General features: G+C 42.7%; 2 protein-coding genes across 2 annotated transcripts in view; one reads left to right on the top strand and one right to left on the bottom strand.

Moving 5' to 3' along the window:
• The window catches only part of LOC107120664 (absent in melanoma 1 protein-like), a gene marked incomplete at its 5' end in the record, with an annotated part of 38,970 nt that extends 26,567 nt beyond the window's left edge, over positions 1-12,403 (top strand). Inside the window, 6 exons of the mRNA XM_015423422.1 lie at positions 1,031-1,160; positions 3,230-3,369; positions 4,507-4,630; positions 5,468-5,626; positions 8,974-9,136; positions 11,844-12,403. Coding sequence (XP_015278908.1) covers positions 1,031-1,160; positions 3,230-3,369; positions 4,507-4,630; positions 5,468-5,626; positions 8,974-9,136; positions 11,844-11,932 — 805 coding nt within the window. The remainder of the gene's footprint in view (positions 1-1,030; positions 1,161-3,229; positions 3,370-4,506; positions 4,631-5,467; positions 5,627-8,973; positions 9,137-11,843) is intronic.
• A 3,687-nt stretch (positions 12,404-16,090) lies between these two features.
• RTN4IP1 (reticulon 4 interacting protein 1) overlaps positions 16,091-23,326 on the bottom strand; it is a 51,941-nt gene continuing 44,705 nt past the window's right edge. The window contains exon 9 of the mRNA XM_015423424.1: positions 16,091-16,208. Coding sequence (XP_015278910.1) covers positions 16,092-16,208 — 117 coding nt within the window. The 3' untranslated portion in view covers position 16,091. The remainder of the gene's footprint in view (positions 16,209-23,326) is intronic.

The raw sequence follows: 23,326 nt of genomic DNA on the forward strand, positions 1-23,326 counted from the left end.
CTTGCAATTTAATTTACACTGCAGTTTAAGGGGGGGTAACTAGGTTGAAACAAGCAGACATGCTGAAGCAGCAAAATGAGGCTCACAGTGCCATGAATGTACCTGAGGCTCACATTCTAAGGTATGGGTAGTTACAGCAGTGCATTAAATACTGTTCATGTGCGACTAGTTAACTGCTGCCGCTTCCCTTCCTTCTGTGAGGGAATGTGGTACCCTATAACTGGTTGTGTGAGACAGACTGCTTCTATCTCAGGCACTTGGCTGCAAGATGTCCTCAGCAAGTAAAGGATGGAAAAGAGCTGGTAGGGAGAAGGTAAGCAAGTGGGAAAGAAAGCTCCTTCTGCTGCCACTGCTGCTAGGAAAGAAATTCCCTGTACAGGGTGCCTGAAGTGGCACAATCTTCTCTTCTCTAAGGCAACCCACCAGCTGGCACCCTGTGCTCCAATAGAAAGAGGTGATGAAGAGGTACAAGCAATGCAGTAGCCAGTCAGTGGCTGTAGCATAGGCCAGCATTTAGTTCTTTGCTGTGCTACAGCCACATGTGCATTAAAGAGTGAGCCTAGAATGCTTTGAGCCTCCTTTGATGTATGTGTATATACAGTCTGAAAGCACACTGTGTGCCTTGGAAATGAATACTTTGGAATAAAATACATGTGTGTTCAGCAGTGCCATCCCAAGCAGAGTTACACCGCCTAAGCCCATTGACCTCAATGAACTAAGAAGGGTGTAACTCTGCTAAGGAATGTCATGTAAATTACTTCAAGCACATTTGAAAGTAAACTCTGTCTTCTTGAATAAACTAAATGGAAGAAAATATTTTACATACTCTAGGTTTTGAATTGACTCTAAAACATCAAAGTGATCTCACCAACCATTATTAAGGGACCATTCTGTCAGCAGGCTTTAAAACCACGTTCTCCTGTGCTCCTGTTTAGGAAGAACCTATTCAGATTTTTTTTCCCTTTCATGCTGACATTTCTTGATTCCAAGCAGGAATTTTTACATCCTCATTTTCTTCATTTTTTTGTAGTTGGATTGCATATGACAAGGAAGATTTTTCTGGTAATCAGTATGTGTTAGAAGAAGGCGCCTATCCTGATCTGCCTGCAATGGGTTGCCTACCCCAAACTTGCTTGAAGTCTTTACAAGTCATAAATATTGTAAGTTTTAGAAATATTTGAATAAGCAAATGAAGTAGGAAAGCTTGACTTGCTCACCAATATAAGTTCTAGGAATAAACAAAATATAAAGGTGGTCTGACATAACTTTAGCTGAAAGAAGTATATATGTAGCACTGTGAAATTGGCACCTATTACTGCACAACAATTTTTGTAGATTGTATTTTTAGATATCAATAAAATCTCATTTAAATAGTTACAATAGCTAAACACGGCCTTTTTTGTGATTCCTGAAAGATAGGGCTTCAAGCTTTAATTAATTGAATTAAAAGACTCAAGTTCTAAAGCTTCAACCATAGTTTAAATTTTGAACCAAATTAGATAGTGGAAAAGCAGCAGAGAGATAAAACTAAGTGGCTGTGAACAGCCATTAATAAAGATATGTTTGGAAAAGACAAATACCTTGCTTTCTGAAACATTTTGCACCCTTCTTCGTAAGTGAAAATTCAGGGCAACCCTTACAACACATGTTGTAACACACTCACAGTAAGATATTCCTTTGTTCTCCAACAGTGAAGACTCAAAGACCAGTCCGATGCACTATTCTTCATTTATAAAAAAAAGTATACAGATTTGGGCATCTCAGAATCATTCCTGAAGCAAAAGATTTGTGTTTAGCAATATGATCGCTATTAGCCCGAGCTGCAAAATCAGCACTGCTGGATTATTTCTGTCTGTTGACAACACAGATGAATGGCAAGGCACCAGCTCTTCCATTGGTCAGGCTTCATATAAGTCCCACTAAATGGCACATCTGATATCCAGGGGTCTTGTTGTAGAAAAAGAGCTGCCGGAGCTCATTAGCATAACTCATTAGCATAACTTATTTGCATATGCCACGCCCCCTGACATCACCGGAAGTGACAGAAGGCCACACCCCCTGACATCACCGGAAGTGTGTCAGAAGGCCCGGCTACTTACCCTCCTGCTTCATCCTCATTCCCAAACGGAATGAGGATCGAAGCAGAGGGCGGGGTAAAGAAGGGGGCGGGGCTTCACCACATGACCGCCCCGCCCCCTAGAGGTTCTCTTCCGGAGCTCCGTACCTGAGAGCTCCCCCCCGACTAGAGCCCTGCTGATATCTAATGCTATAATCTAGAAACTACACATGAAAAGCTAATTGAAGCATCTTGGAGATTAGTAGAGCATATAGAAAGCAAGCCTACTTTATTCACTTTTACAGCTATGCATGATTTTTTTAAAACAGAAGACAACTGCAGAGACTGAAAAATTCTGTCCTGCACAATCCAGACTTCTGGAGTACTACAGCCTGTGCTTGGGTGAAGCTGAGAAGAGCAGGTTGTGCAATATACAAGACTGGCTTCTTGTATTAGGCTTGGGCTTTCCCATAGGAAAAAGCACATACTTCCCCCCCAGGAACTTCCAAGTACTCCTACATTTGTGCTACATGATCCAGTTGGGCTTGTAGTAACTTTCTGATGGCTGAAGACGCCCTTCATGTATCATAACATGAACATTGCAAAACAACTCCTGTAGGAGCTCCGGATTAGTATGTTAATTCATCATTCTTTGATTTCAGTCCTAAAATTCATGTTTTGCATGGAATACATAGAATAAGAATACAAATGTAAAATATAAGCTCAAGAATGCCAGATTTTTAAGAATTCTAAGTGGTTAAAGAATTATTGGTTTGAAAATTCATTAGCACGCCTGTTTATCCAGATAGCTGTAGGGGAAGTTCTGCAATTATAGCTGTTGCTGAGTCATGAAAATACCAGCAAAGAATGGAAGGTGTGGTTGTAAGTAATCGCCTTATTCTCCTTCCAGTTTTCATCCCACACCTTGAATAATTTTTTCATGAGTAATCTATCTAACTAGTCCTGTAACAGTGGACATTTTTCATTTCTCTGAATTCATCAGCTAAAGCAATTTTGCAAGTGCTGTGTTTGTTCTTGGGGGGCTGAAAAATAGTGCTTTTGGTAGAGGGGATAGTGGTGGTGTACTAATTAAGAACTATTATCCACTGTCCAGGAATTGCTTCATGTACACCCTTCAACTGATGTAAAATGAGATCCTTTATTTTAAAACAGGAACTTTCTGAGCCAGTCATAGCCCTTTTTGAAAAGGAAAACTTCAAGGGGAAGAAAATAGAATTTACTACTGAAATTGTAAACCTCAAGTTTCTTGGCTACAATCCTCATATAGCTTCAGTACATGTTCTTGGTGGCGTGTAAGTTAACTTTTGAACATCAGGATTTGTTTTTGTAGACTTTAAGTAACCATTAAGTGATATTTACTAAGTTACTATCAGTTTGCATAAGGGGAACTGAGCCTGAAAAATAGTGACATTAGAGGCCATGGAGTGAGACTTGAGATTTAAGGAGAATTTATAAGGCTGTTAGAAATGAGAGTCTTTTTTCATTACTGGGGCTAATAGCTTTGGTATGGGGTGGGGAGCCTGAGTTTACTGAAGGTGATAGTCTTGTATTCAGCTTAATTGGCTTATTTGTTCTTCCTGCTTATAGCCTTGTTGTCAGTGGAGATTGTTGGTTTTGCCATCCCTGGCAATCTGTCTGAATACAGGTTAAATCTACAATGCATGCAGTTTAGTTTTCATCTGAACTATAGTTCTGAAGATTTTAAATGTTTAAAATTGTTCACTGTCTTAATAGCTAAAGTCAGTCTGAACTGCGGTTTGTCATTGTCCTACCTTGTGGACAGTAATTGTAAGTGTACAGTACTAAACTGTGTTTTTTAAAAACAGTTTTTCAGAAAACCAATTTGAAGTCTCCAAAATCTGTTCTGGTACTTTGGTGCTTAAGCATCATATAAAGCTCTACCCACTCCTGAAATATGTTTATTTGTACAAACTATAAGGCAGTGTGCAGGGTCAGTTCTTAACTGTAATTTAGATATTTAGCCAAGGCTTAATCATGGTCAAGGAATATATATGCACTGTGTTTTTATTTGAAGAGCTTGGGGGCATTAATGCTGTGAATGAATATATTAGACAATTAGTATAACCCTTCACAGGGCTAAGAAGCTGAGGGCAGGCTCAGTTCTCACCTTTTCCTATGGCACTACTATACTATTGCAAGCCCTTTTAAAGTATTACAATGGCCTTATTGTGCCAAAAGTACACTAGTGTTCAGTATGATCTTTCTATAGGTCTTCCAACCTAGATGTTCATACTCAGAAGCACTTATCTATGATTTATGTAATAACATACTTAAGATTGCAGCCTTATTGAATATATAACTTCTATGTATTGGTATTGCTGCAAACATTTTTAAAAATGATTTTGATTGCCTTACCTCATATCCATTATTCTATAGAAATAATATATACATATATGTTTTACTATCAGGTGGATTACTTATGAACATAATAATTACAGTGGTCGGCAAATTTTATTAAAACCTCAAAAAATACCAAACTGGCATGCATTAAGTGGCTACCACAAAATAGGTTCGCTGCGACCTTTACTACAGGTAAGAACTATAGCCCACTCAGAAATGGGAAAACATGAGTATATGTTCCATAACTGTCCTGATCAGCTTGCTTTATATTTATTTTTTGTTCTGGTATTTGATGAGAGTATAGTTTTTATGAAATCGCATAGTACAAACACCAATCTCCTTGCAAAAAGAAAATTAGATCTATAAGGCTTGGTTACCTGCATTGTACCTATTAGAGCCAATTAATAATTCTGCCTCTTCAAGATGTGTGTGTGTGTGTGTATTTGAGCTGAATTTACATTGCTTCCTAAATGGCATAATTAAATTGCACAGTTTAGAAGCACCTGTATTCTAATATTTATGGCACATAGGTGATCTTGTGATGCAGGTTGAATGGAGGTAAAACAAGCAGGGGCATCTTTTCATTTCTCATTTGTAACTCTTTGTAGCTTTGTTTTTCTCCTTTATAAATTTCAGACATTTTTACCAATAAAGTATCTTAAATAGCAACAGCTGTTTACTTATCTACCTCCACCAGACAAGTTAATCAGTTTTTAACACACTTTTGTCTGAATTTACCTACATCTTTGGTATGAAGGGTTGCTTCATCTCTTACCTACCAGTCTTCATACATGGCATCACCTACTCATAGGAAAACACGTTTGCCATGTTTAGACCATCATAAACAATTACATGATGATGTACACTCTTTTCCTGCATAGAAATGTCATGCAAGTGACTGAGTTTAAGGTGCATGTAAACAATGGTAGAGTGCTGATGCTTGAAAATATTACACTGTAGTTCTTCTAAAGCACAATACGGCACAATGCTTGCAGATTTTATGATGCATGAGTTCTGGTTTTTTCACAGAAACGAGTATACTTCAAACTTTGCAACAAAGAAACAAGACAGTTCATATCAACTGATGGAAATGTAGATGACTTGAACCTTTTGAGAATGCAGGTTGCAGAAGATAATAAATCTGATGAGCAAGTCTGGGTTTACCAAGGAGGATATCTCAAATGCAGGGTAAACTTTTATATTAAACATTTTTTGCCTCATGTAAGGGATGCAGTTCCCCACATAAGAAAAGCACAAACTCAAGCATAAGCCCTGCTTAACACAAAAGTCACTTCAAAGTTGTACTGTTAATGTAACCAATTTTTGCTTCCCATTACCATGGTTAAATCCATTTATTCTGTCAGGCTGGAATGTCAGCTTTAACTGTTGAAATAGATTGACCAAGGATTTTTCATTTTACAATATTCTACCTTTATAATAGGAGCTGCGGTGGCTCAAGTGGTTAAGACGCTGAACTGCAGGCTGTGGAAGGTCAGTAGTTCAGCGGTTCAAGACCCGGGTGCCGCAAGACAGGGTGAGCTCCTGTCTCTAGTTCCAGCTCCTGCCAACCTAGCAGTTCGAAAGCAAGAAATTGCAAGTAGATAAATAGGGACCACTTCGGTGGGAAGGTAACAGCGTTCCGGTCGCCTTGGTGTTTAGTCATGCCGGCCACATGACCACGAAAACATCTTTGGACAGTGCTGGCTCTTCGGCTTTGAAACGGAGATGAGCACCGCAACCCTAGAGTCGGATTCGACTGGCTTTCGAGCAAGGGAACCTTTACCTTTACCTTTATAATGATTGAAAATTATTTTAGTTATAAATTCAAGATGGTTTAATCCATCTGTCTAAAATCTAAGCACAGAGAATGCATCTGGAGCATGATGCAAGCTAGACTTCCAGAAAGTTTCAAAAGAAAATCTTTAGAATGGCAGAGACGCAATATGGTCGTTTGCCTTAAACAATATGGTCGTTTGCCTTAAACCACATGGATTTCTTTCATCATTTCGGCATCTCTAGTTGTGGGGGGGTTTAGTTGTTGTGTTGTTTCCACACAACACCCTCCATTCCTGCATAAATCATGGACAGCCCATTTCCCCCCACTTTTTGAAACCTTTTTTTAAAAAACCAATTTCCTGGCTTAGCATTGTTGAGACAATCTTTTTCATGTATCTAGAAGGGAATGTACCTTATGCTTGAATGAAAGGGATCACCCTTTTCCTTTGCATTTTCAGTTTACTGTCTTGATGTTGTTGCTAACACTAACAAAATAGAAAAAAAAAATTAATTGGGAAGGGTCAGGACAATGTTGTAGCAGCATGCCCATGTTAACATTACAAAACCACACTCTCAAGTTGGACATGCACTGCAATTCTGTCTGTAGGCATCTCTAATATGCTTCGTGTCAGTCCTTCATGCATATTTCACCACATATTGTAGTGTTATAATTTTGGAGGAACAGATATCATAGAACAGCTCAGTTACACAATAACATGACACATTATCAATGTTTTCCTTTAATATAGGGGAAATTTCCACTCGTAACTGCAGGGAACAGGGACATGATAAGATCCATATAAATTTATATAAAAGGTTTTGATTTTTAAACAATTTATTTTGCCACCCACTCCCTCAGATAGAGAACTCATGCAGTTCCATGATTATTCTCTTTTTTAAAAGTATATTCTAAAATCAGTTTTTAGATTATTTTAATGTGTAAAGTGTGGCTATACGTGGTATTTAGACTTTAAAAAAGCTGACAAACTACTTCTTCCTTTCTTTTTAAATGTGAAACAGACCAGTGCTTAAGTCTATACGAGTTCTTAAACTATTTCTGTTTTGTTAAACAATATGGTCGTTTTTGCTCTAATCATTTGCATAATCATTTATCTCAATTAGTCCAGTTTATATTCAGTGAAAATAAAAACAGCTAAGTTTCCTAACAGATTTTAAAGGACCACTATTGAACAATAAATTTTCCCATTTGTTAATAGATCACACTAATCTCCATAGTTGTATCTTGAAGCTATGCTCAAGCCTCCATTTCCTACATGGCATTGGAATCGTATTTACTGTATCTTTTACAGTAAAATGTTGCAATTTTTCAATCAATTTAGATATCTATTTCCTAACTTAAGGCTTGCTACACTAGTATCTGCAAGAGTAGCCTAGCAGGCCAGTCCTAAACACTTCCCTTACACAGGTAAATCCTATTGAGTTACATTCTTCTCTGATCAAAGTGTTTGGGTTTCCTTTTGAGCTCTAACATCAAATGAAGATAATACAACATGAAGTTTACTTTTAAAAAGTTGTATAACATAATTAACAGCATTCTGCCAAAGGGAGACATTTTTCAACTTCACCAGCCGCTCTCTGCTGGAGAGGAATATTTTCTGCCTTTCAGTAAGCCAAGAGCATGTTTGGACATGGACAGATCCAAAGCTCTTAACTTACAACAGGCTGCAAAAAGTGGAGGTGTTGATTTTAATGCCCCAACTCAAAAATATAATTAAAACTATTGAAAAGCTCACATACGGCAACATTCACATGGTGTCACCACATGGTTTTTGTTCTTTTAAACAAAGGCAGGTGCATTCTTGCAACTCAGGACAAAGCACTGTTCAGTAGCAGAGATAGTTCTTTTTGCTTGAAGAAGGCCCTGAGTCGAATCCCTAGTATCTCTTGTTAAAAGAATCTCAAACAAGTAGGGCTGAAAAAACCCTGCACATGAGATGCCAATGGAGCACTGCTAGTCAAAGCAGACTGTATTGGGTTAGATGGGCTTAACCTTTTGACTATATGAAGGCCCCTGCCACACGGCAGGGGAAAAGCCGCCAAAAAGCGTGGCTTTTAAAAGCCACGCCAAAGTTGAAACGGCGCAGCGGGATCCCACGGATCCCCTGGCCGCGCCGCCTTTTCTCCCCGGCACGATCAGATGCCGGGGAGAAAACACGGCCCTGACGGGGAGCCTGCCGAACTGCGCATGTCCGAGCATGCGCAGTTTGGCTAGGCGCCAGGGATGCGCCGGTGCAAGGACGTGCCGGCGATCAAACGGCCCGGCTTGCCGCGCCGCTTCCCGATGAACCACCAAGGTAGGTGGTTGCAAGTTGGGGCGGATTTTCGCAGGGAAGGGCCAGTTCGGGGACGGAAGCACAAAGCTTCCCAGATGTTGTGGTGTGATCGCGCCGGTTTTCTCCGCCCCCGAACTGTCCCGCTCCCGGCCCAAATCGCCAACAGGACCGAAGTCTGGCAAGATAACCTGTACATCCCGTTATGTGGTGGAATACTGTAAAGAAACTTCAGTACTGAAACCACATTGAATAATGAAACACCGTAATTAAATGATGCTCCTGGAGCTGCAACAAGTATTTTGAACCTGGAGGAATACTACTGGAGTCCCTTACCTTGAAAATCAGTTGGTATAGTAAAACTACTGAGAGAAAAATATCGATAATCTTGTCCATGCATAGGCATTAATAACTAGCACAGCAGTAAGAGGAAGCCTCTTTTGACTGACATTTGGTTTAATTACACAGATGGCAGAGGACTTCTGCTTGACAATCGTAGGAAGTCTGATCACTCCTGGTGCAAAACTGGGCCTAGCACTTCAACAGAATGAGGAAAAGCAACAGTGGAATATTAATCCAGATGGAAGAATCTACAGCAAGATAAAACCAAATTTAGTGCTAGACATTAAAGGTAAGAACTTCTTGGCAGGAATATATTAACATCTGTGATGCTTACTAAGAAAGATCTTCCATAGGACATAGTAGGATGTAAGACCAGGTGGCCACTCAGCTGCAGTTGTAATTTTCTGCAGTGCAGACAGGCATACCTATCTGCAACACATATGGAAGGGGTCTGTGTGTAAGACACTCTCCAGATTTCATGCACTGTAGGTATATGTCATTTTTGAGTGGAAAAAGGGCAATAAGAAATACTTACCACTTTGTATATGTTTTCTGAGTGCAGTAGACCAGTGTTAAGTAGACCAGTGATATTCCCATATCATAAATGGGATGCTGCTCACACAACAATTATTGGTTTTATCATCATTAACAAAGTAGTAAATCACAATTATTACCAAAAATTTGCAGTGAACTCTATATATTACCTGTATTATTCATCAGTTATTATCATGTCTAAAACTTATTCAGAAAACAATTCATTCTAATATCAGGAGGAAATACCTTTATTTTAAGGGTAAAAATACTAAAAAAAGCATTAATCAGGATCTTGATGCACGTGAGCTTGTGATTCATAACATATGCAATTATGCCCTCTTGAGGATAGAGTTAATTAATGCAATCCTAAACAGAGTTAACGTCTATTGAAGCAGTTATGTCCATTGAAGATAATGAGCTTAGAAGGATGTAACTCTGTTTAGGATTACACTATCAATTAATGTTTATGGTACTGATACCTATAACACAAAATATAAAAATTTCATTCCATGCACTGAAACACTATTGAAATTTACTGAAGTGTGAACACTTAAAAAATCAGGAACAATCTAGCTAAAGTTAGTAATGACAAGGGGGGACCCGCGATACTCGCGGGGGGGAGGGCAGTCTCTCTCTTTCCCCCGTTCTCTCTCTTCCCCCCATCTCTCTCTCTCTCTCTGTCTCTCTCTCCCCCTTCTCTCTTCCCCCCCAGTGTCTCCCCCCTTCTCTCTCTTCCCCCCCAGTTTATCTCTCTCTCCCCCCCCTCTCTTCCCCCTCAGTCTCTCTCTCTCTCCCCCCCGGCTCTCTCTCCCCCCTCTCTCTTCGCCCCACAGTCTCTCTCTCCCCCCCTTCTTTCTCTTCGCCCCACAGTCTCTCTGCGAGGCTCCTTAGCAGCAGCGGCACTTTCGGGGAGATTTAAACATCCCCCTGAAATTTTTGGCTCCTTAGGCTCCCTCGCCACTCGCCCCCCCTCGCTGCTCGCCGCTTCCCTTTCAAGCAGCAGCGGCGGCAGCCTCAATTGCCAAGCGTTCCGTGCGCATGCGCATGGAACGGTCTTGCACTTTCGGGGGGATTTAAACATCCCCCCGAAATTTTTTTCAAGGTTTAGCATTTTTGTGCACACGTGGGGACTGGCCCACGTGTGCACAAACCTCCCCTCCCCCCCAAGTGCCCCCAGAGCGCTGATTTAGCGATCCGCACTCACGGGACCAACTTGGCTATTAGATATATAGATTAAAAGCAGTGACAGTAGGTGAGATGAATGTGATTTAGACTGTGAAAAACTGAGCTCAAGTAATTTTTATATAGCCCCGGGATTCCAATTATATCTGCAGAGTCTAAAACACGGTGACCCAATCCAATTTAAGTTTGTTGTAACTAAATTACAAAGAATCATGTTTATCTCAGTTACCAAGTCCCATTGCTTTTAATAATGACTAATGGAGTGCCTGACTGCAAAAAAATATGGCATTTTAAAAATGAGATATAGGAAAGTTCTGCACAATTGAAGGGTCGGAATCATACCCAAAACATTTCAGTATTTTCACATGTGTTAAGACAACTGATTTCTCATCTGTATGTGTCCCAAGTGGGCAAACTAACCATGCAGTCTTCTGCAGAGGTACTAATTGACTTCAATGGCAGTCAAAAAAGGGGTAAGGGGGAATACAGCCCAGGTGGTCCATTCCTTCCTAATAGCACAGTTGTGACTTTATACAGTGCTTGGGAGGACTTTGCTTTGTCCTTACTCCACAACCAATTTGTTAAGGTTTACGGCCCTTGGCTTGTCTATATTTGTTTGATAATTTGCACACTGTGTTTCCCCCTTGTTTTGTCTGTGTATATAATCCACAGATACAGAATGCAAGATTTATTAAAATATATACAAGCAGTGAGGCAGCAAGTTTTGGTGGCTAGGGAAGCATCAGAAACATATTAACATGGTTCTGTAACATAGGTCTGTTGTGTTAAATGTTTGATGCTCCCTTATTGCCCCATCAACTTGTTGCCTTACTGCTTATATAAAGTAATGCTTGAATGTTGAGGTGTGGATAGTCTGGACTTCAATACTGAAAATTATACATGAAATTATCATATTCCTCAGGATCCAAAATTAATTTTATTACACTATCTTAAATATGTGTTAACTTCTGCACAAATATGTATTGCGTTTTATTGGAAACATAGATACACCTACAATTTCTCATTGGCCATATAGAGTGTGAAAGACAGCATACTTGACTCAATTAAAATATTATAAATTGCCTTTACACAATAACTCTTTATTTGAACAACAGACTTTCTTCTTTTAAAATGTTCTGGAACTACTAACACAAGGAGGTATCTGACCTTATGTTTTCTTTGTACTGTTACAGAAAAATTGTATGTAATTGTTATTTCTAACATTTAACATAATCTTGTATCATAAATGCTACACTATAATTTTTAAAATTTCATTTTAGGGGGAACACACTATGATCAAAATCACCTAATTGTCAGCTCAGTTAGTGAAGACAAAGCAACACAATGCTGGGAACCGCTTGTTGTGTAAAAATAATTCTGCTTCAAAGGGAAGAATTAAGAATCAGACCCATCCAGAGCAATATACATGAAGAGTGGCAGAAGAGAAGACACTGGTGTATTCCTGTCACTGATTTTAAGGAGAAAAATATATAATTTAACATGCCACCTTCACCACTGCGAAGTGTTTTTGTGTACCTGGCTAGAAGTTTTAAAAAAAAAAAGCTCTAAAGAAGCACTCATTCCTTTTTCCAAGTAAAATTCTGTCAGCGCAATTATTTCAAAGCAGGATTAAATTATTAATCCGGAGTATATTTTAATGTGCAGTTTTAAATTATTTCTGAAGTTTGTTTTAATCTCCTAGTGCTGTATGCTCCCCAGTGTATATTCTACTTGCACAAAAAATGAACTGTTTACTATGTTGTCAAGGACTTTCACGGCCAGAATTCATTAGTTGCTGTATATTTTCTGGGTTGTGTGGCCATGGTCTTGGCATTGTAGAACCTGATGTTTTGCCAGTAACTGTAACTGACATCCTCAGAGGTATAACAGAGAAGGTGTCAAGGTGAGATCTTCTCACCTCTGAGGATGCCAGTCACAGTTACTGGCGAAACGTCAGGTTCTACAATGCCAAGACCACGGCCACACAACCCGGAAAATCTACAGCAACTAATGAACTGTTTACTCTTTAAAATTATCTAGATCATATTAGGTGATTATTTGTACAAAATTTCTACAGTACACTCAAATACATTTTAGTAAGGAAAATGTTTTAAAGCTTGTGATTGCAGTTTTACATCACAGGAAATACAAAACCCAGTGAATGTTTGCAAACAAACATATTGGGCTGCTAATTGAAGTTGTTAACCATGAATAATTTGTCCATTACACATCTGCCTGGCTGCCTTACTTTATACAAGTATTAAAGGGGGAAGGGAAAGTATTCCCCTCTTTAGAAAGGGGAAGTACATTTTAAAGTGTTCTTTCTGAATAAATGTGTAAAGAAAATTACCTGATTTTTTAAACTTACTTAGCAACTGTACCACTTGCTATATACTGTTCTATGTGTATAAACTTCTGTGCTTTATAATCTTTTCTACCTGCATTTGCAGATACGTCTGTACATCTGATTCTTCTCTGTTATATCAGTATTATCTACCTTTTTCACTTTTGTTGAGATCCCAGATCCTCCCTGCTTTATATGCACTCACATACTGAAGAAATTTCACTGCTATCCTGGACAGTGAATGTGCTGCGCTGATGCATTTGAAAAAGCATGAGGCATCCAATGCTTTGTGATGGATCTATGCTGAATCCCACAATCCAACTTCTTCCATGAACATCAGCTAATTGATGGTTATTAAACCAGAGATTAACACCCAATGACCCCTGATTATGTGCAGACCCTACTGGAGTAGAGGCATCTTTAGAGATAATCCCAACAATGAACCCCAGTGAAGTGGTAAAATAACTACTGAATCCTAGCTTGATCTTGGGTAGCAGACTCCAGTAAAAGCACACTGTAATGAAGAAGCAATTTCTCTTATGACAGATGCCATAAATCAAGGATCCGTGAGCACAGCATTTTTCAACAGAAAGCAGCAATGCAATATGTGTGTGTATATATAAAACAATTTAAGACTGTTAATGTGATATTGTCACAGCTATCATTTTTTCAGTGTGAAGATTAATATTTCTGCTACCACATTTCTGTATATTAGTTACAAAGCAGACCATTATTACAAACAGCTATTGGTACTCTGAGTGCTCAGTCAGGCTTTCTGAAAAATTATCTATTAGGATTTAATACTTCTTCTGCACTGATCTGTTGTACAAACTCCTGCATTTAATTACCGTATTCCAGACTACGTGAACTATAATCTGGTCATCTCTGTAACAATGTGCTGTTTCTTTACTTGATATAGAAAGTGTTTTCTGTTTCAAGAATTATTTCCTTAATACTAATTTTAAGGTATACTACACTTAAAAAATGTTTTGGTGCCCAAATCATTGTATAAACATGCCTATTTTACAAATAAAAATATTATTCAAAGGAAATCTTATTTTTCTGCGAGTAGGATGAGAATTCTGACAAAATATTTAAGAAGCAGAGGAACAGCAGACTAGCGATGCTATGCATGGTGCAACCATCCTCTCTACAGGCACCATGGGAACACAGCTCATGAAGTGCAGGAAAAAACCTTTTAGCTACCACCAAAAAGCCAGTTCCATTAGCACTTTTTCCCTAGCCTAATATAGAAACTTAATGGAATGACCACTGCTGAGTAGCATATACCAGTATTTACTTTCTCCTCTTTACTCAGTTGTTTCTGTGGCTATTTCAGTGCCCAGCAATTCACACACCGGCATTGTCATTAATGTCTACAGACGTTACCTGCCTGTTCATGGTTCGTTGTCCAGAACTTGGGCAGACTAGCCATTAAGGCCACTGAAAAAGCCCCAGTGAGCCACAGTACGGGGAGCTGCAACAGGCAGCCCTTGCCCTGTGCAGGGCTGCTGACACCGCAAGACAAACAGCCATTTCTCCAAGCCAGGTGGGGAAGAAGGCACAGAGCCAAACTCCTCACAGATTAGATGGGCTAGCATCTCCTTTGCCGCATGTGGCCCCTCTGAACTGTGTCAAAAACAGAGAATGAGGTATGTGACTGAGCTCCATGAAGCTTGGCTGGGCCAGCATCTCCTTCCCTGTATGCAGCCCAGTCAAGCCCTATGCCAAGTAGGGAAGAGGGTGCATGGCTGGGCCACACACAACAAAGAAGACACACTCTTTTCCCCTCCCTATCGCCTCTTGCTGACAGCAGCCATGATATTAAAAGACGCCTGCTCCTTGGGAGGAAAGTGATGCCGAACCTAAACAGCAAGATAAAAAGTAGAGATCACCCTGCCAACAAAAGTCCGCATGGTCAAAGCAATGATATTCCCAGTAGTCATGTATGGCTGCGAGAGTTGGACTATAAGGAAGGCCGAGCGCCGAAGAATAGATTCTTTTGAACTATGGTGCTGGAGAAGACTCTTGAGAGTCCCTTGGACTGCAAGAAGATCAAATCAGTCAATCCTAAAAGAAATCAACCCTGACTGTTCCCTGGAAGGCCAGATAATGAAACTGAAGCTCAAATACTTTGGCCACCAAATGAGAAGGGAGCACTCACTGGAGAAGACCCTGATGCTGGGAAAGATTGAAGGTCAAAGAAGACGGGGACGGCAAATGTTCTCCCCTCTGCTATTCTTGAGGGGAGATATAAGCAAATTCCTTATTCAATCAGGTTCTGTGGTTGTAACAGAAGTGAAATAGAAACTGTTGAGCACGTACTCTTACACTGTAAATTGTTAAATGACATTCGAGTGGAGTGTATAGAAGCCCCCCTTAGGATGGTAGCAGGCCAATCAGATAGAATCAAGGTACAATTTCTCCTTGCTTCACGAGATCTGGAGATCATTGAACTGACCGCTAAGTTTCTCCATTGTTTTATAAAACGGAAGAGTAACCCTGATCATATTAATGATTCTTAATTTATAAGTTTAAAAACTTAAGTTTAAAAGTTTGGAATGCCAGTTTATTTTATGATTCAGGCATCTTTTGTATGGTCAAATCTAACTTGTGACAACTTGAGTTAGGCCTGACATACCCACGACTATCTATTTTATAATTTCTCTTGGATTGTATTATTGGGAAATGTTTTAATATTCTATGCCAATAAAAGGTATTTGAATTTGAAGTGTTGTCTGGGACACCTACGTTCAAAGTCCCCACTCTGCTATGGAAGCTTGCTGGGTGGTGTTACGTCAGGGGCACATCCTCAGCCCCCAAGCTATTTTTTCCTCCTAAACCACCCCTTCCTGGACTCTTACACAAAACATTTGAAAATTAACAAAGATGATAGATCAACTACATACGACTGCAGTCTGATAAGTCCCTCTAGCTCTTAAATTGTTATACAGGTACAGACTACATAAATCTCTCTTGTGTATTCAGACTCAAGAACTTTTCCATGTTTCATCTACAGCAAAATTATTATAAATCCTTCCCCGTCAGACACTCTTATTGCAGTGGCTTAACCCACTGAACACTGAACATTTTGCAACATACCAGAGTTTCAAATAGGAAAGAACTTTTTCAATTCCCAAGTATGAGCTAAAGAAATTTCATATGGATCAGAACAGAGTTTACATTATTTTTTATTAGTTACATTAATCACTGTTTTTCCACGTGCATGTCCTTCTTCCACTTTCAGGAAAGCCTTGGGAACATCAGCAAATGAGAAGACTTGATCAATAACTGGGTGGATCTGTAGGGGAAAAAACAATGTTATCCTGTCTGCTACACAGCACAGCTCATCACAACAGCACAAGCTACACAGCTCATAAACACTAAACATTTTCAGTGCCTTGGCAACTGAACTGCGTCTCAGAAGGGCTATAATTCTCAGTGTTCATGAGTCTGACCTGTGAATGCCAACTCCAGGGCCATTTTAGCACCTGGAAAGGCCACAGGTAGTAGAAAATGAGAGCATCTGGTCCCACCATGCTAGGTGTCAACATCCATAAGTCTGTCCCATAGATACTATAGTGTCTAGCCTGGCACACAATGTAACTGAAGCAAGCTGCAAGTTGTCAGACATCATGGCTTACTTAACTGGAAAGTACAAAAGACCAGACAGATTCTGCCCAAATCAAACACTTGTTTTTCAAATAAATCGAGAGAACCTGTGACTTTTGTTTTGCTGCTGATCTTCGATGTGGTCTCTGTGCTTCACACCCATGGGATCTAGTGCGCACATGCTGGATCGATCAGCATTGTAGCAAGCTCTTAACAGATTTTCATGCCCAGACCTCGGACATGCGCAGGAACCCTACCACGCATGCCCAGAGGGGTGGGCACGGACATCCCGCCAGTTCCTTTCTTACCACCGCGTTGGAAAGACCTTTTCTTCCGCGTTGGAAAGACCTTTTCTTCGTTGGTCCGATCGGTTCTCTTTTTTGGCTATTTGCCTCACGACTCTTCGGATTTTTCCTCAGCTTTCTTCTTTTTTCTTAGCCTTTCTTCGTTTGTTCTTTAAAAACTCCAAAAAAAAGGTTGTTTTTCGTTGAGGGGGAAGTTGCCAGTTTACCTCAGTCTGGCCTTCGGCCTCCCCCCCCCAAAAAAACCCCCTTCTTTCTTCTCCGTTTTTTATTTTTTATGGAGAAGAAGTGGGGCTTTTTCAACCACTGCAAGGGTTGCGCAGTAAACTTGCTCCACCTGGCCGCCACACCCTCTATATTTTTTGTTTGGGGGAATCTCACCGACCTGAGCCTTGTCGGCACTGTGCTAGGTTTTCGAACCAGACAAGAAAAAAACGAGCTGCGCGCCTTAAAGCAGCGCTACTTGAGTCGGCGTTACATCCTCCCTCAGTGATGGAGTCCGAGAGACCGTCGACGGCTCAGGCATTGAGGCCAACCGACGTCGAAGCCACCGGCATCAAAGGCACAATCCTCCGCTTCCACTCCAGTGAAGAAGTGGGCCGAGTAAGGAGCATAAGTCCACAAAAAAGGGCTCCTCTAAGTCCTTAAAGGCGGCAAAGAAGGGGAAGGTAGCAGTAGGTAGGGAAGGTAGGAACTGGGTGATGCCCCTAAAGTGCCTCCCGCTCCAACTGCGGTATTGGCATCGGAGGCCCATGCCACTCCGCCAATACCGACCATTCAACTCTTGGACTCTCCTATACAACTGGAGTGTCCTTACTCCGATATCGAGATGGTGGATCTCCTTAGTCGTCCCATGGATGCAGAGCCTTCTCCCTCTCCTTCCCCATCATCGACATCGACGGTGTCAGAGGCTCCCGACATCGATTCACGTCAGAATTGACATGCCTCTAACAGTACGCAGCATCATCCTCCATGTCTGCTTCTTGACCCTGTCGATATTGATGACCGAGTTTGTAGAGACCGCTCTCAAAGGCAGGCTAATGCTTTGTCTCCGAGACGTACCCAATCCAGAAGTCGATCCCCCCGAGTCTTTCTACCCCCACCACCACCTCTGTCTTGGGATCAATGCCAACTGAGGTATCTCGGGGTTATCCACCATCCGTGTCATGGTTGACTCTGGCGGGCTATTCCAACTGGGATCTTTACTCGACCCACTCTGCCCACAGATCAAGGTCGCCCTACAAATCTAGACCTTCAGCATCTCTGTCTCGTCCTCCGGCCGAGGATCCTTCCCACCATAATCCGGAACTCAATCATCCTCCCAACCCTCAGATCGTACCACCAAAAATTTTAACCAGTCAAACGGAAGTCACTCCAGTCCAAATGCCAGATCAGGACTCTTCTGATTCTGCAGAAGAGGATTCTGATACGGAGGCCTCAGAGGCTCACACCTCCCCTGACCACAAGTCCCCTAACCAAGCTGTCGCAGATGATCTACCTATATCCCCATCCGACAATCTCACTTCCTATGCAGACCTCGTCAAAAGAATGGCCCACAGGTTACAGATGCCATTTTCGATATCGTGCAACTCGATACCTCCACTATCATAGCACTACCCATGTCCACGGTCCTTTTACAAGCTGCAAAAGCACCATGGGAGAAGCCCTCATCAGCCCCAGTGTCAACAAGACGCCTGGACCACATGTATAGAGTCCAGGAGACCGGAGCCGAATTTTTATTCTCCCACCCTCAGCCAAACTCGATGGTTGTAACCAGTGTTCCCTCTAAGCTGAGTTAGAGTGAGCTAGCTCACAGTTTTTTTAGCCTCCAGCTCACACTTATTTGTCTCAGCTCTAGAGCAAACTAATTTATGCAGTAGCCAAATTGCTTGCTCACAAGTTTAATGCCAGTAGCTCACAAAGTAGAATTTTTGCTCACAAGACTTCACAGCTTAGAGGGAACATTGGTTGTATTGTTTGTAACATCCTCGTCCAAGTCCAAATGAACACACTCTGCACCTTCTGACAGGGAAAATAGAAAATTAGACACGTTTGGGAGACGCTTCTACTCCACGGGAGCGTTGGGAGTAAAAACCACAAATTACTTAGCCTGCATGACATACTCCAAGATATGGATAAGAGCATAAAGGCTTCTCGCGCTCTAGGAGTTTCATCCTCCACGATGCAACAATATTGCCCTCGCACTTGGTCTAGGCCCCGGCAAAAGCGCACTCCGAATCGTCAGTCTCCTGTCTTCAGGAGGCCAAAAACCCACCTTTCAAAAACCCAGGTTTGGATCCGGACAACAATCTTCCCACACTAAGCAGGCAAAGTCCTCCAAGCAGGGCTTTTGACTTCCTTCCCACCGAGTCAGCTCAAACCCATCTGTCTCCTTTTCTTCACACCTGACGTCGTATTACCACGGACGAGTGGGTGCTGTCCATCTTGACCTGAGGCTACCATATCCAATTCCACCAGAACCCCATTACTCCTGTCTTCCTCTCCACGCCCCCTTCCCCACCTCTCCTGTCCGTCCTTCTGCACAAGGGAGCCATCGAGCAGGTGCCACCTCATCTGCATGGGACGGGCTTCTATTCCCACTATTTCACAGTTCCAAAGCGAGATGGAGGCGTTCGACCAATATTAGATCTAAGGGCACTGAACTGCTTTGTGACCTACCACCTCTTCTGCATGGTGTCCTTGCAGCAAATTATGCCACTTCTCCAGAAGAGCATCTGGATGGCCACCCTCGACCTCCAAGACGCGTACTTCCACGTCACCATCCACCCCTCCCACCGCCAATACCTACGCTTCACAATTGGTCAACAACATTACCAATATGCAGCCCTGCCATTTGGCCTTTCAAGCGTCCCAAGAATCTTCGCAAAGACTATGATTGTGGTTGCTGCCTTCCTCCATCTCAGGGGTATTTCCATCTACCCGTACATCGACGATTGGCTCTTGGTAGCATCCTCCAAGAACGCCCTGGTCTCAAACATCAACGAGACACTGGCACTCCTGGAAAACCTGGGCCTACAAGTCAATCAGGAAAAGTCTCAACTTCAACCGGTTCAGTACATCGGTGCCCTACTAGATTCCAACAATTGCATGGCTCACCTGCCACAAGACAGTCCGACAGTCCGGCAGACATCATTTACCTAGCCAATGTCATCCATATCCAGCCTTCAGTCACGGCTTTCTAAATTCAGAAGCTACTTTGCCTTATGGCCGCAACTACGTCAGTCCTGGTCTTTGCCAGATTAAAAATGTGTCGCCTATAAGTGTGGTTTATCCGCAAGTACGACCCAACGGAAAACGCACATACCACTGTCCTAACCCCTCCTCCCAACATACGAAACTCTCTACTTTGGTGGACTGTCCCTTCAAATCTCTTCCAGGGAGCACCCTTCCATCATCCATCACCCCAAATCACCCTAACCACGGACACCTCCCTGTCAGGCTGGGGTGCCCACATGATGGGTTTTTGTGTCGGAGGCAAGTGGAACACTCATGAACAAAAACGGCACATAAACTTCCTGGAACTGCTTGCAATACAGTTCGCTGTCACGAGTTTCCTACCTCTGATCAAGGGGAAATGTGTTACGGTCCTCACGGAAAACACCACTGCACTCAGTTATGTCAACAAGCAAGGAGGCACAGTCTCCCTACGCCTTTGCAACCTTGCCATCCAGTTATGGGACCTTTGCATTGCCCACGACGTCTTCTTGGTAGCCAGACACATCCCAGGTCACATGAATGTGCAGGCAGACCATCTGAGTCGAGCAGCTGAGTCTGAGTCTGTTCTGCAGCCGAGGCGGCAGGGACCCACAGTCGATAGGGGACGGTCTCCTCTATCCGTGGTCCAGGGAACTTCTCTACCTCTTCCCTCCACTACCCCTGCTTCTGAGAGTGGTCCGCAAAATCATCAGCAATGGAGCGAACTGCATCTTGATAACCCCATGGTGGCCGAGGCAGCCATGGTTCTCGACCATCCTCGATCTGTCAGCAGGGGTCTACCACCAATTTCCTCCAGCACAGGACCTCCTCTTCTTGTCCGACTCCCCGCTCCTGTACCACGACTTGCCATGGATGAAGTTGACAGCCCGGAGAATAGCGTCAACAGCTTTTCCACCCACGTAGCAAATGTTTTGCTGAACACCAGAAAACCCACTACGCGAAAGTCGTACCATTACAAATGGCAAAAATTCTGTTCCTCCTTGGGTGACGATGCCCCTCGAACCACGTCCGTAGGCCTCGAGAAAGTTTTCCAATTCCTCCTTTCTCTCGCTGACTCGGGACTTTCTCACTCCTCGTTAAAGAGTCTATTTGGCCGCACTTTCGGCCCACCATGTTCAAGTTGAGGGATGCACACTGTTTTTGCATCCGCTTTCAAAACGTTTTTTGAAGGGACTATTGCACCTCTACCCTCCCATCAAAACTCCTGTCGTCCCCTGGGACCTTCCTCTAGTTCTTCATCAGCTCACAAGGAAACCTTTTTATCCGCTCGCAACTTGCTATCTAAAATTCCTGTCGTGGAAGACGGCCTTTCTGGTTGCTGTCACCTCGGCGAGGCGAGTTGGAGAACTACTAGCCTTCAGGCATGACACGCCTTACTTGTCCTTTTTGCCAGATGGTGTCCGCCTTGTACCTGACATCTTGTTCCTGCCAAAGGTAGTGTCAGAATTCCACCTACTGGCAGAGGTCTTCCTCCCGGATTTCTTCCCGGCTTCGACATCCCCAGAGGATAGACTGTTACACACGTTGGATGCAAAATGTGTGCTTCTGTTCTACCTGAACAGAACCCGTCCAACGAGACGTGACTCCCAACTGTTCGTCTCCTACGCACCAGCAAGACTGGGGACTCGAATCACGGCTCAGCACCTCTCAAAGTGGATTGTGGGTCTCATCCGCCTCTGCTACCTAATCGCCAAACAGCCATTGCCTGGCCCTATCAGGGCCCATTCAACACGAGCTGTTGCAGCCTCCACTGCCTTCCTCCAGGGAGTGCCCCTGACGGACATTTGCAGAGTCGCTACATGGGCTACACCTAACACCTTCATAAGGCACTACGCCCTAGACATCCAAAAGAACTCTAGTACCAACATGGGACGTTACATCTTATCTTCAGCTACGCAGTAAGGACCTGCCAGCACCCTCCTCCAGGTAGGCCACTGCTCGCTAATCTCCCATGGGTGTGAAGCACAGAGACCATGTCGAAGATAAACAGGTTGCTTACCTGTAACTGATGATCTTCAAGTGGTCATCTGTGCATTCACACCACCCGCCCTCCTTCCCCGCTGCTGTCAGCTTCTACATTTTTCATAGGGGTTGATTTGTGACGATTTGAAGGAACTGGCGGGATGTCCGCACCTACTCCTCTGGGCATATGCGGTGGGGTTCCTGCACATGCCTGAGGTCTGGGCGCGAAAATCCATTAAGAGCTTGCTACAATGCCAATCGATCCAGCGCGTGCGCACTAGATCCCATGGGTGTGAATGCACAGATGACCACTCGAAGATCATCAGTTACAGGTAAGCAACCTGTTTTTCTTTAGCATCAATTCAGATTGGTTGATTGCTTTATCAAAGGTCATAGCAACATAAAAAGTCCAACTGGGTGAACAAAATAAACTAAATTAAAGGCCAGTATGTACAAACTACATGTTTATCAAGAAACTTTAAATCTGAATTCTGAAAAAACATAGCAAATGTTGCCACTCTATAATAGCCCATTTTTCTGGAATAACAAGAAATCATTCTTTACAAAATCATGAAAAGTTCAGTGTAAAAGAGCTGGCCTCTATGTAAACTGAAATCCAAACAGCCATGGCTACCAATGAGTAACTTACAAAAATGGGGCAATCCTGGTTTTGCAGAAAAATCCAAATTCCTTTTTTTTGGCCCCCCAGAGGAGATTTTTTATTACTTTTTTAATTGGACTACAAACTACAAAGAAATAAGGGAAGGGAACTACAATTAAGGAGAAAGTAAAGATACCCACTACTAAAATCCCAAGAGAAGGAGATCATTAAAACAGCTTAAGTACAAAATTATTCCTTAAATCGCTGATATTTTTTGAACTTAGTCAGACATGCTAAAATATCTTTTAACACTTAAATTTAACTGTTAGAAAGACCAGAGCATCCCCCGCTGCCTCCTCTGGCCAGTGCCGGAGCGCTGCGGCACGGAGGAGGCCAGAAGAGCCCCCCCGCTGCCTCCTCCGGCCAGCGCAGGAGCGCTGTGGGCCGGAAGAGGCCAGAAGAGCCCCCCACCGCCGCCTCCGGCCAGCGCCGGAATGCTGAGGCGCAGAGGAGGCCAGGAGAGCCCGCCTCCGCCGCCTCCGCCCAGTGCCGGAGCTCTGAGGCCCAAAGAAGGCAAGAAGAGGCCTTCATCGCCTCTCAGGGTGAGGGATCTGCGGGGGGGGTGGCGGCAGCGGAGGCTTGAGTGGGGGGGTGGGAGAGCCTCCCCCATCTCTTTGACCTCTTTCTTTCCCTTCTTTTCTTTCT

Source organism: Gekko japonicus, unplaced genomic scaffold, assembly GCF_001447785.1.
Source record: "Gekko japonicus isolate JY-2015 unplaced genomic scaffold, Gekko_japonicus_V1.1 scaffold2046, whole genome shotgun sequence".
In the NCBI taxonomy this organism is placed as follows: domain Eukaryota; kingdom Metazoa; phylum Chordata; class Lepidosauria; order Squamata; family Gekkonidae; genus Gekko; species Gekko japonicus.